Source organism: Sarcophilus harrisii, chromosome 5 (assembly GCF_902635505.1).
Source record: "Sarcophilus harrisii chromosome 5, mSarHar1.11, whole genome shotgun sequence".
In the NCBI taxonomy this organism is placed as follows: Eukaryota; Metazoa; Chordata; class Mammalia; order Dasyuromorphia; family Dasyuridae; genus Sarcophilus; species Sarcophilus harrisii.
In genome coordinates, this window is record NC_045430.1 from 189,011,180 (window position 1) to 189,023,836 (window position 12,657).

At 34.5% G+C, this 12,657-nt stretch overlaps 1 protein-coding gene across 2 annotated transcripts in view; it reads right to left on the reverse strand.

Moving 5' to 3' along the window:
• Positions 1–12,657, reverse strand: part of KDM7A (lysine demethylase 7A) — an 86,943-nt gene that overhangs the window by 13,015 nt on the left and 61,271 nt on the right. For both annotated transcript variants that reach the window (XM_031939177.1, XM_031939178.1), the window contains exons 12-17: positions 10,402–10,611; positions 9,408–9,532; positions 8,934–9,085; positions 5,068–5,165; positions 2,418–2,566; positions 2,114–2,322 (exon numbers count right to left, since the gene is read on the reverse strand). In XM_031939177.1, the coding sequence (XP_031795037.1) occupies positions 2,114–2,322; positions 2,418–2,566; positions 5,068–5,165; positions 8,934–9,085; positions 9,408–9,532; positions 10,402–10,611 (943 nt within the window). The remainder of the gene's footprint in view (positions 1–2,113; positions 2,323–2,417; positions 2,567–5,067; positions 5,166–8,933; positions 9,086–9,407; positions 9,533–10,401; positions 10,612–12,657) is intronic.

The window sequence follows — 12,657 nt, forward strand, 5'->3', positions numbered from 1 at the left end:
TCCTTCCTCAAAAAGAATACATTCTAATGGGGGAGACAGCATGTAAACAATTCAGCAAATATAAGCTATGTGATAATCTTGGAAAGATATAAATAATCGGGGAAAGCACTAGTAGCTGGGGGAATAAGGATCCTCCTGCATGAGGCGGGACTTGAGCTGAGGCTCAGAAACCAAGAAAGGGCCGACCATTCCAAACACATAGACAGCCAGTGAAAAGACAATGGAAAGAGACAAAAATGGATCCGTCTTATCTGAGAAACTACAATGGGGCCAGGGTCACTGACTGGTAGATCTAGGAAGACTGAAGACTGGAAGGGGTTAGGTTTTGAAGAATGTAAAATGCCCAACAGAGGAGTTTATATTTGATTCTGGAGCTAAGAGGAAGGCACTGAGTTCACTGAGCAGCAGGAGAATTTGGGGAGAAAAGTAAATGACATTAAAATCAGGAGCCTGGGTGACTAAAAGGGTGACAATGCCCTCCAAGCTAACGGGAAAGTTCAAAAGAAATAACAAAGATGGCGTCTGTTTTGGATATATTAAGTTTGACATGCCTAAAGGATGTTCAGCTTGAGGCGGTTGATAATGTATGTGACAGAATAGGGGGAGGGGCGTGCAGATCTGAGAACTTGCGTAGACATTACTGCTGTGGTGGCATTGGCTGTAAAACTACATAAACTATGCCTTTAAATCAAACTCATCTCTCAGAAACATATATTTTTTGTACAGTATCAAAACATGACTGGATGAGGAATATCCAGTTAAGATGGAGGAACAATCAAAATTAACTCCAAAATGAAGCCTGAGTGATTGGGAAAGTAGTGCTAGGAATGGATGAATGTGTCTTCATCAAGCAATCACGGTGTTGTGTATTTGGGGATACAAATAGAAAAGCAAGACAGACATCCCGGCTCTCAAGATCACTTTTTAATAGGGGAGATGACTGATAGAAAGGCTCAAATGCAGGGTGAATGGGCAGAAATAAAATCACAAAGAGTGGAGCTTAGAAGGAAGGTGATTCATAATATTTCTGGATGTGTAAAGTTTCACAAATTGTCAAGATATCCTGGCAACAGTAAGTTTAGAAGAGGTTGGGGTTAAAATGGCAGATTTGGAAACCACATGCAGAGAAGTGATCATTAAAACCCCAAGAGTGGATCAAGCTGCCAAGAGAACACATTGAGGCTTGGGGAGGAGAGAAAAAGCTAAAGATGAAGCTTTGCAGGACACCCTGGGAGGGAGAGAGCTGGGGATAGGAGGAAGTGTGTGGAAGATGAATTAGATAAGCTGAAAAGTCAGTCACCTAGGAAGATAATGAAAGAAAGTAATAAGAGCTGTGACAAAGAATCCAAAGGAAGGAAATGGTATTCAACAGTATCAAAAGTTATAGGAAAGTCAAAAAGGGTAAGAACAAGGCAAAGGCCAGGATCTGGTATTTGGAAGATAAATCGCCAATGAACTGAGAGAGTTTAGTAGGATAGTACGTCCTCCGGATTGCCAAGGGTTGTGCAATGAGTTGGTAAGGAAGCGGAAGCAACAAGTTCAGACTACTTCTTCTGTGAGTCTCTGACACTGTAGGAGAGTGAGTATTTTAGCTTAAGAGGCATCTATCCAGATCAAGGGAAGAATTTTTGTTATTAAAAAAAAAAAAAAAAAAAAAAAAAGAACGGAAAAGCTAGACTAAGAATTTAAAAGAGAAATGGAATGGATGATGGGGCAAGGTCCTACGAAAGAAGGGGACATTCTCAATGGAACATGTAGAATGGTCAGCTTTGACAAATCTAGGGTATAGAAAGGTCAGCTTTCATTCATTACTTTATCTTTTGAGATTACAGGAAATTAACTGCTTTGCTGGAAATCTTGAATCTAAGAATATAGTTATTACCACATCATTCTGTTTTCTATGCCCTCTTGATTCTGTTCCTATTTATTTAGCTACTGATATAGGATAAAGCTGGAACTGAAAGGGAATTATTCAAAGGCTTACATGGCTGATTGGTATTTTAAGAGCCTGTACTAATATGTCTAAATCAACGACTTCCAATCAAAAATGGGACTATTGCTCTTTGAAATTAAATCATATGTTGGCTCAAAGATCATTATTGACATTACTTACCATATTCCAGTGGCTGAGGAGGCTGATACAACTGTCTAACTTCATGGTTAGTTGCATGGCAGTTGTTGTGTTCTTGAAAAGAGCTTCTTTCACCTGCATAATCTGTGCTTTGTATCTGCCTTGTTAAACAGGTAGTATAGTGCAATCCTGCCATAGACAGCATGCCCTGAATAGCTTCTTCCTCTGTGCTGGTCGAGGTAGGACATTCCCTAAAAAGTTAAGTAAAGAATAAAATCTTTATTTTTACTTTGAAATGTCCCTAAACTCCAATATATTAAAATCCAATCCATACCAGAAGATCTACCTTTTACTTGCAATTTCACTTTTAGATGGTTTCTTGTTAGTTTGATACAGGTTCATCGTCATTTCAGATTCCTCCTTAAAATTTGAAGAAATTTTTTGTTTCTTTTCATCTCCTGAGCTTTCTGACTCTTCTCTAGTAAAATCATTTTTCTATAAAAATAAACAAATTTAATTATATCTATGTAAGATAAATGAAATTTTAAGAAAGAACTGCTGAGAATTATAAGATGCTGGGCAATAAACTGAAAATGTCAGTGCACACACAAAAAAAATAGCATTTTTATTATTGCTATAATGGAAGGTTGATAATTCAGAAATAGAAGTCATTAACTAGGAATATGATAGCTGAAAATGGGATTTAGATTTAAGGACCACAGCTAAAAATATAGGAAAGATGGCCTTTTGACCCAGAATGGAGTCACATTTACTACATACATTTACTAATCTTAGGGAGCTGAACAAGAAGGATTTAAACTGAAAATAGATACTATGAGGACAAACTATGCACAGCTATCAAGCTAGATATGACAAAAAATACATTTTATGATGCAGAAAGAAGGCTAACAGGAAGCAGAATCCAAGATCACCAGAAATAAAACACATGGCTTTAAATATCACCTTCCAAACACTAGCTTTACAATCTTAACAGTAATATTTGTCTCTTCCTTCTGTCAATTCTCAAATGCTACTAGTTAAGTAGTTCAATTTCTACAATATCTCATTTCTAGCCTCTTCTCTCCACTATCACAGCCTCTAGTCTTATACTTGTACTAAACTCTTACTTGTACTAAAATGAAGTTTTCCCTGTTTTTTTACATTCTTCGACCTCCAACCTTAGGTGTCAAACTCAGTCTGCAGCATGAATAAGAACTAGATTAAAAGGCAACTGAAAAATATTTACCAAAATAAATAAAAACAAAGAAATTGTTAATTTGTGATCCGTTTCTATTTGAGTTTGACACCACTGTTCCACACAGCTGCCAAATTCATATCTGTAAAATACCTACATGACCATATTATTCTTCAATGTGAAAATCATCAAATGTGTTTATTACTGTTGAACAAAAAATATAAATTCAAGATAAATGAGAAGAGTGTAATTCACCAAACCCAGAGGAACTACATCCCAGAGTGAAGAGTGGGAATATATAGAATTGTCAAGAAACTACTGGTGATCTTTGTGAAAGAGAAAAACATAAGAATAAATACTAACTGGATTTTTAAAAAATGAAGAAAAAATAAAGTCTCTATATTATAAGCTGTCCAGCTTGTCTGACTCCTGAAAAATTCTAGAAGGTATCATTGAAAGAAAAAGAGAAGATTTCATCAAGAAGCTGTCAGACTAGAATACCTTAATTTTCTTCAGGACAAAATGAAGAAATGTATGTTAGATTGAATGACTAGACTTAAAAACTATATTAGCAGCACAACTTAGATTATGAATAGAGGGGGGGCTCAGCAACCTGTCATTGGTTCTGTGATGGTTTAACATTTTTATCAATCATTTGAATTAAAGTATGGATGGAATGCTGATCAAATTTGTAAACGACTTAAAACTAGACACAATAAATAATACAACTGGCATCCTGAAAGATCTTAGTAAGGCTACATGTAACACTCTATCATTTGGTAGTTAACCATATTAAATGAACTAACCAAACAAATAAAGCTTAGGAGATACTTAAAACCATAGCTCTTATGAAAAAGATTGAAGGGTTTTTCTGAAATAAAGATTCAAATATATATGGCCACAATATAACACAATATCATCTAGGCAGCTAGAAAAGCTGAGGAGAGGTAAGGAAGGTATCCAGAACAAGGGAGATAAGCTTCCCTATACTCTGCTGTACGGTACTCTGGAGTACTGTACTCTGTACTAGGCACTTTAGGAAGGCCATCAGAGAATACTCGGGGAAGAGGGAGCAATGAAAACTATGCAGTATGAGGATCAGTTAAAGGAACTGGAAATATTTAGACTGAAGGAGAGAAAATGGAGGGGGGAGGGGGAAAGAGAACAGGAGAGATAGGATAGAAAAAGGATGAGAGTTGTTCTGCTTGGTCCAAGAGAGGAGAACCAGGAGCAAGTGCTGAAAGTTAAAGAGAAACAAATTTTCGTCTCAATGCAAAGAAAAACTATCAATCCAAAATGTCTATACGTGCAATGGACAGTCTCAACAGGGAGTAGTATGCTTGCCTTTCTCTAGTTGAAGACCCATCCTGGTCAAAGACATCATAATAGTTATGCTTATTCCTGTAGGACTAGATTAGATGACCTCTGAGGTCCTTCCTTTCCAGTGCTTACATTTTGTCACTTAATTTTAATCCTGTCCAAATATATGATAGTTACACGATTACATTCAAAATGTATTATGTACAAAGATATCTTGAATAAGAGTTAAAATAAGAAAAAGGAGAAAATAAAATTTTATTTGTTTTAAGATAAAATTTAAAGATAAACCTGAGGTAAAGCTATATTTAGCAATCTTAAACACTGGAGTATTATCTATCATTACAGCCACTGTACCAAAAGTCAAAGATATAAATCTTTTGGAAAGCACAGTAATTATCCTCAAACTAAAATCAATGGTTTGTGCCTCCCTCCCATCTCTCTGGGGCAAGTACTTCCTTTAACAATGCAAAAGGTTTTTTACCTGAACAGTGCAATCAGGCCCAGATTCCTCTGAATCAGAAATATCAGAATACTGTGAAGATCCATTTCTAAGTTCTGATTTCACACTTTCAAAAAACACTGGAAGAAAAAAAGAGAAGTCATTAGAATATTTCACATTTTAATTTGCAAAGAAAATGTCAATGTTCATTATATCTTTCTTATGTACAAAGTTGTATCCTGGGTTTAACAATCAGGAAGACTTGACTATGCAAATACAACCAACAAAACAATGTGACAGAAGCAGGAGATTTTCAAACTAGTTCCCAGGAAGAAACCATGAAATTAAGACAATGAAGACAGCCCCAGTGCAACCTCTCATTTTTCCAGATGAAGAAACTGAGTTCCTGATAAAGTTAAGAACTAGTTAATAGCAGAATTTAAACAAAACCCAAGTCCTTCTGATTTTCAGTCAATGTAATAAAGAATCCTATGTGGCAGTGATTTCATGTTAATAGATATGGTGTTTCTTAAACACCCTTAACACTTCTTAAAAACCCTGGTGTTTCTATTCAGGAAAGACATCAAAACTCTTTGGTATTCTCTGTACCACTCCTATCTATAGTTGTTACTATTAATAAAGGGTTTGTCAAATATTCAAGTCAATTTTTTTTTAGTACAACTAGTCCATACAGGTATAGTCTAAGAAAGCTCTGATTTTAACAGATAAAATGTTTGTTTTTTAATGATTCTAGATTTCCATTTTAAGTTAAATGAATCTGTTTTTCATCAATTACATTATTTATCAAGAGCTAACCAAGGATTAAAAATCCAAGCTTAGCTTACAAACTCTAATTTAGAATGGAGGAACCTTATTAGGAATGTATTATCATGTTTCTAAAAAGGCAGCTTAAAAAAATAGTATGTATTTCAAATGCTGAGGTCCAGAAGATCCCAAGGTGGCAAACCAGTATTGCAAGGTGTCTCAAAAGAATTTGCAAGCTTGGACCTGTCTCCAAGTCAAGGGACAAAGTTTATTGTAATTATAAGGCCAACTAAAGAAGACTAAGTTCCAAAAAGATTTAGCAAAGACCAGGAGCAAGAAGATAAATTTATAAGAAAAGATTGAGAGATCAGTTCTTCATGTCACTGACATGCTAATTTTATGGTCCAGAAACAGAACAGAGGAGTAATCTATTCACTATTGTCTCAGGAACTTGGGTTATCATTGACCAGCAGATTATCTATCTGACGGTCAGCAGTGTTTGTAGGACTATCCTAAGGCCAGAGAACTTTAGAATCATTGACAGACAGATTGTCAGAATAGCACTCTAAGATCAAGGGACCTCAGGATTACTGCTATATTTCTCCTAAAAGCTGTACCTTATCACAAATATGAGGGGGGGAAAAATCAAAGTGTTGTTCAGATTGTTGGAGAGAAGTTCCTGGGGCAAATGGTAGCTTGATGAGATCAATAGGAAATCAAGCTCTTTAGGAAAATCTTTACGATGGCTAGTTCTGACCAGTTCTGAAGCTGGGGATCTTTGAATTCCTACTTACCCTAAAGAAGCATTAAAAATAGTCAGTGACACAGAAGATAAGATTGCTCAACCTGGAGTCAGGAAGATCTGAGTTCAAATTTGGCCTCCAACACATAGTTAGTGTTTGACCTTGGGGTCACTTAACCTCTGTTTACATCATTTCCTCCTCTATAAAAAGGGAATAATAGCACCTAATCTCTGAGGACTGTTATAAAGATAAAACTGAATAATACTTGTTAAATGTTTTGCAAACATTAAAGCATAGACATCTATTATTATTATTTTTATTTTTCCCAGTTAATGTTCTTCCACAAAGAAACTACTTAATAAATTCTTAGTAGTGAACAAAATTAATAACTATTAATTTTCTTGTGTTAAAATGAAGGGAACTGGATTGCATGACATATAAAGTCTTAAATCCTAAGCTCTAAAATTCTGAGATTGTTCTGCTGCCATTTTGACTCCCTCAACAAGTTCCCAAGCCACTTCTTTAGTTTGCAGTGGCTTTTATGGTACCATGAGTTAGAAAGTAGGCACCTAGGTTTTCTAGTAGTTAATGTTAAAATTGAACAATAGATGGGCTCTAAGTTGGGGAATAAAGGACATGACTTTTGTTCTAGGTCTGGTGATGAAAACAGAGAAGAGTCAAGTCTACAGAGTAAATGGGCTGAGTAAATGGGCCAAGTGGTGTTTCTAAAGGAAGGGAGCTCTAATCCAAAGAAGGCAGAATTACTTATCAGCTGACCACATCCAAACAGCCTTCTTTGCTGGAATTTAGTGGTTGTTACTGAAAATTTTTAAAGGTAAAGCTATCCCCATTACATCACTTAATCATCTCCCACATGGGGCTCATGATCAACAAAGATCAATCTGCATAGAACTCTCTGATACACTTTAAGTCAGCTGCCTTACATATGTACTCATGGTACATGTGTACACATAGTCATGCTAGCCTGGAAATCTTAGGAAGAATCTTATATTAAAAGAGCAATTGTTCATCAGAAACAAACTGCATTTACCAGTAGGGGATTTATTAAGTGTTAAGTTTGTTGTCCCAAATAAAAACAATCTATTGATATATTCTGACCAGCACCCATGTGAATGCTACTTACCAAAGACACCAGAATTAGCCAACTATGAATTTAAAATGTTCAAGAGCCTGGAAAAATTAACATGTATGCAGATGCCTATCCAATCAGCTTATGTGAATGTGATTGTTTTAGTGACATCTTTAGAAGGTATAAAGGTAATTTGTGATTTAACAGAGAAAAGTGATTCTATGGCTAAAGAAGTGAAAGTGTAGGAACATTTTCTTGATTTATCATTGGAGAGGGACATGAAGACTATTGCCTCTTACATTCTGTAAGTATAAATTAACTTCAAAAAAGCTCCAAGAAGACAGGATATCCCCAAGATAATCAAGCAGATGGGAAGGAAGGGAATAAGCAATTATATAATAGCCGACTAATAACCAGGTACTATGCTAAACGCTTTTACAAAATTTCATTTTTTACAAATAGTACAAAATTCATAATATTAAAATAGAGCAAAATAAGCTATCATCTGATTGAATAAAATCACAAAAATGAGATTAGCACTGCCATCCATAGTTAAGAATAAAGAGGCACCCAGAGATTGGCTGTTCTCTGGTGTGTTAGACAAGACATGTAATAGCTAGAAGTATGTGACTTGTAGCTTTTATCCAAGTGAATAAAGGTGCTTTTAAAGTATCTCAATTTCTGACATGTTGCTCTTTCATTGCTGCTGAGGATCTCCATGACTTTGTGCCTCTAATTTAAATGCTGTATGTGAGTAAAACAATGTATTTAAATTATAATTCTGTCTTCTGTTTTGCGACATGTAGGCAAAATAAACACAGCATCATAGAATCAAACATTTATAGAAATTTAGTTCTACTAACTAATTTTATATATGAGAAAACTGAGGCCCTGCAAAGTCCAGTGACTTGCTAAGGGTCATAAGTATCCTAAATACTTGGATCTGAATCTAAATCGTAATGACTTAAAACTCAGTGCCTTGTTTGGCCCCATATTACCTTCTCTAAGTTTTTATCTGTGCATCTTTTTGACAACTAACTGTACCATCAAATACACACTCTTTTCAATCTTATAAGAGCTTCAATGCCAATAGAAGCATTGATGTCTTTCATGTGTTCTAGAAAACTATTTAGAAATAACCTCATACAAATGAGTATTTTAAAAAGATATTTTAGAGAGAGCACAACAAATTTAATAATGCTTATCATCCCACACAATTTCTTACCTGGTTGGCAGCTTATTTTAGAGATTTAAACTATGTAATATGCAGAGAACTAATATAATATATAGTCAAATGAAAACGAACTTACTATTAAGAGGTTTCTGAGGTTCTCTATTTCCCTGTGCTTCTGAAATCTGTTCTATCTTTAGGCTTTTTGCCTTTTTTGCCTTTTCCGTGTAATCTTCATTCTCACTGTCTGCTGTATATAAATTTCGGTCTGTAAAAGGTTGTCTTTCATCTCTGCATTTCAGGAAAAAAAAAAAGATAAAACAGGATAACTTTTTGGTAAAAAAAGTACTTCCTTCAATCTCTTTGAGTTCATCACTATTTGAAGCTAATTAAAAACATATTACAGTTAATTTATTTATCCACAATGAGTAGTGAAAGAAATTATATGAAAAAAGAAAATCCACATATAAAGCATTTTGTTAGAATGTCTAACTATAATTTAAATAAAATGGTTAAAAAAAAATTATTTAATTTCTAGACATTTATTTTACAGGCAATTCAACTAATTTATCTATTTTATAAAAAGAAGTACATCACCATCTCCTTTACATACTTAATTATTCTTCCATTTGTCAGCAGTAACCGCAGGTCATTATCTTTAGTTCTCCATTCTGGTACTGTAGAAGATGGTTGGAGGTGCTTGTTGAATCTTCCATTCAATTTAGAGTTCAAAATGTCCTTAAGATATAAAAGCTGGATTATTCTATCTTTACAACAAAAATTTAAGTAAAACTTTTGAGCACACATAAGCTTGTGTTGGATTTTCATTCTTTCTATATTTTTGGAAGGATCAAGAATCATCTCTTCTTTATTCTCCTTAATATCTCAGCCTCTTCATGGCCCTTCTGACCAAGCTAGTGTCAATAGCTTGCTCATTTTACAGCAATTTATAACTCACTACCATCTCCATATGACTCCATAGTTAAGAATAAAAACATCAAAATGTCAAAGTATTGGGAGATCCTATGAGACAGTATTTGCAAAGGCAATTACCATCATATCTGGCACACTGTAGGCATGTCAAAAATGCTTTTTCTCTTACAATTCACTTTATAAAAGTAAATAAGTATATTAAATATAGAAATACTATATTTTTCTACTATTAATTAGGAGTTTTGGTTTTATATTCGGTCTTTCTTTGCCATTTTTGGATAATGTAGACTTAGAACAAAAATTATGCAATTTAGTTTCTAAATCATCTTTAGTAATCCTTCCAATTTTATTTTATATTTGCATTGAATACTCTGTCTTAGCTCTTCTTTCCAGATTTTTAATTACACAAAAGTTCACTCTACATATCTATTCATGAAGAGACTTGTAGTACCCAAGTGATAAACACATTCTCCAAAATTAACAGCTTTCTTATGCTGCTTTCTTCAACCAATCTGGGAGTAATATGATTCAACCATTATAACTTAATGATTCCCAGTTTGCAAAAATAAAACATTGTAAGACTAGGATTGCTCAACCACTGAGACCATTAGTTATATGTTTTTCTTAGAAAGATCATTTTGTTTCTTATTTCCATCTTCAAGAAATATACTTGCCTCTTCCCATGGACACATCTCTAGCCGTTTGAGCACCTCTCTTGTGTGGAGTTCTAAAATATCCAAGTTAGAAGGAGTTCTAACATTATGATCTCGAAGTTTTCGCATTTTTCGTCTGGAATGGTATGGGGAGGATGCTTCATTTGAGGATCGTGAAACTGGGCATGTAGTGAGGATTCCCTGAGATTTGACTGGCTTACTGTTTTCCTCCTTCAAAAATTGAGAATAATTCAGTTTAAAACACAGGAAGATCATATTTTCAATTACTTAAAAGCAAGTATGAAAAAAAAATTCAGTTTCAGAATCCCTGACTCAGAGGACACAAATAGCTTTGCAAAGAATATCTGCAAAAAGATGTGCTCCCCAAGCTATGAACTAATCCAGCCATTCTGGAGAGCAATCTGGAACTATGCCCAAAGGGTTATCAAATTGTGCATTTGCTTTGGTCTAGCAGTGTCTACAGACTATACAGAGTCTATATTCCAAAGAGATCATAAAGGAAGGAAGTAAATCAACATGTGCAAAAAATGTTTATAGCAGCTCTTTTTGTGGTGGCAAGGAATTGGAAACTGAGTGGATGCTCACTAGCTGAGGAATGGCTGAATAAGTTATGATACATTAATTTAATGGAGCATTATTATTCTATAAGAAAAGAAGAGCAGGCTGATTTCAGAAAAACTTGGTAAGACTTTTATGAATTGATGCTGAGTGAAGTTAAGTAGAACCAGGAGATTACTATAAACAAGTAACAACAAGATTATATAATGATCAATTTTAGCTCTTCTCAGCAATATAACAGAATTGGGATGGAAAATGCTATCTGCACCCAGAAGGAGAAACACAGAGACTAAATGCAGATCAAAGTATACCTTTTCTTTCTCATGATTCTTTTCTGTTTGTTCTTATTTTCTTCCACAACATGAAAAATATGAAAATATGTTTAAAATAATTGTACACATATAATCTTTATCAGATTGCTTGTTGTCTTGGGAAGGGGGGAGGTAAGAGGGAAGATGGGGGAAAAAAAAACTGGAACTGATGCTGTGAAATGAGCAGAACCAGGAGATCATTGTATACTTCAACGATGATACTGTATGAGGATGTATTCTGATGGAAGTGGATATTTTCAACAAAGAGAAGATCTAACTCAGTTCCAATTGATCAATGATGGAGAGATGCAGCTACACCCAGAGAAGGAACACTGGGAAATGAGTATAAACTGTTTGCATTTTTGTTTTTCTTCCCAGGTTATTTTTAACTTCTGAATCCAGTTCTCCCTGTGCAACAAGAGAACTGTTTGGTTCTGCACACATATATTGTATCTAGGATATACTACAACATATTTAACATATATAAAACTGTTTGCCATCTAGGGGAGGGAGTGGAGGGAGAGAGGGGAAAAATCGGAACAGAAGTGAGTGCAAGGGATAATGTAAAAAATTACCCAGGCATATGTTCTGTCGATAAAAAGTTATAATAAAACAAAACAAAACAAAACAAAAACTGGAACTTAAAACCTTACAAAAATGAATGCTGACAACCATCTTTACATGCAGTTGGAAAAATAAAATATTACTGAGGAAAAAAGGGCACCCCAATGGTTGACTAGGAAAAGAAAAATCTTTGTGTGAAATCTCTTTGATAAATATTTGATTTTCAACATTCCTTCTAACATATGGAACTCTAAATTTCATTCCCAAGCAGATAATTGGCCAAATTATTAATAATCCCATAAAAGAATTCTCTCAAGAGAATAATAAGAAAAAAGCAAATCAGAACTACAGCGTATAACACTTTGTCCATTGACAAAATGATAAGAATTGGGAAAAATTAATCATTATTATGGATTGTGGAAAAAACAGAAAAACAGGTTAAAAAATTGTATTCTGGAATACAATTTAAGATTATTTAAAGAGGTAACAGAGATTCTATAGCAAAGCATATATAATTAAGAGGTCAAATGGGGGGGGGGAAGAAAAGGAAAAAAAAAAAGAAAGGTCTCACATACACAAAAATATCTGTGGCAATACTTTCTAAGATAACAAAAACTGGAAACAATGTGTACATGGCCACTGACTGGAGAATGGATAGACAAATTATGGTAAATGGATATAATACAGTATCACTGTGTTATAAGAAACAATGATGATGATGAATACAAAGAAGCAAAGACTTGTAGAAAAGAATTCAAAGCAAAGTAAGCTGAACCACCAATATACATGACTTGCGTGACTACAACAATGTAAATGGAAAAAA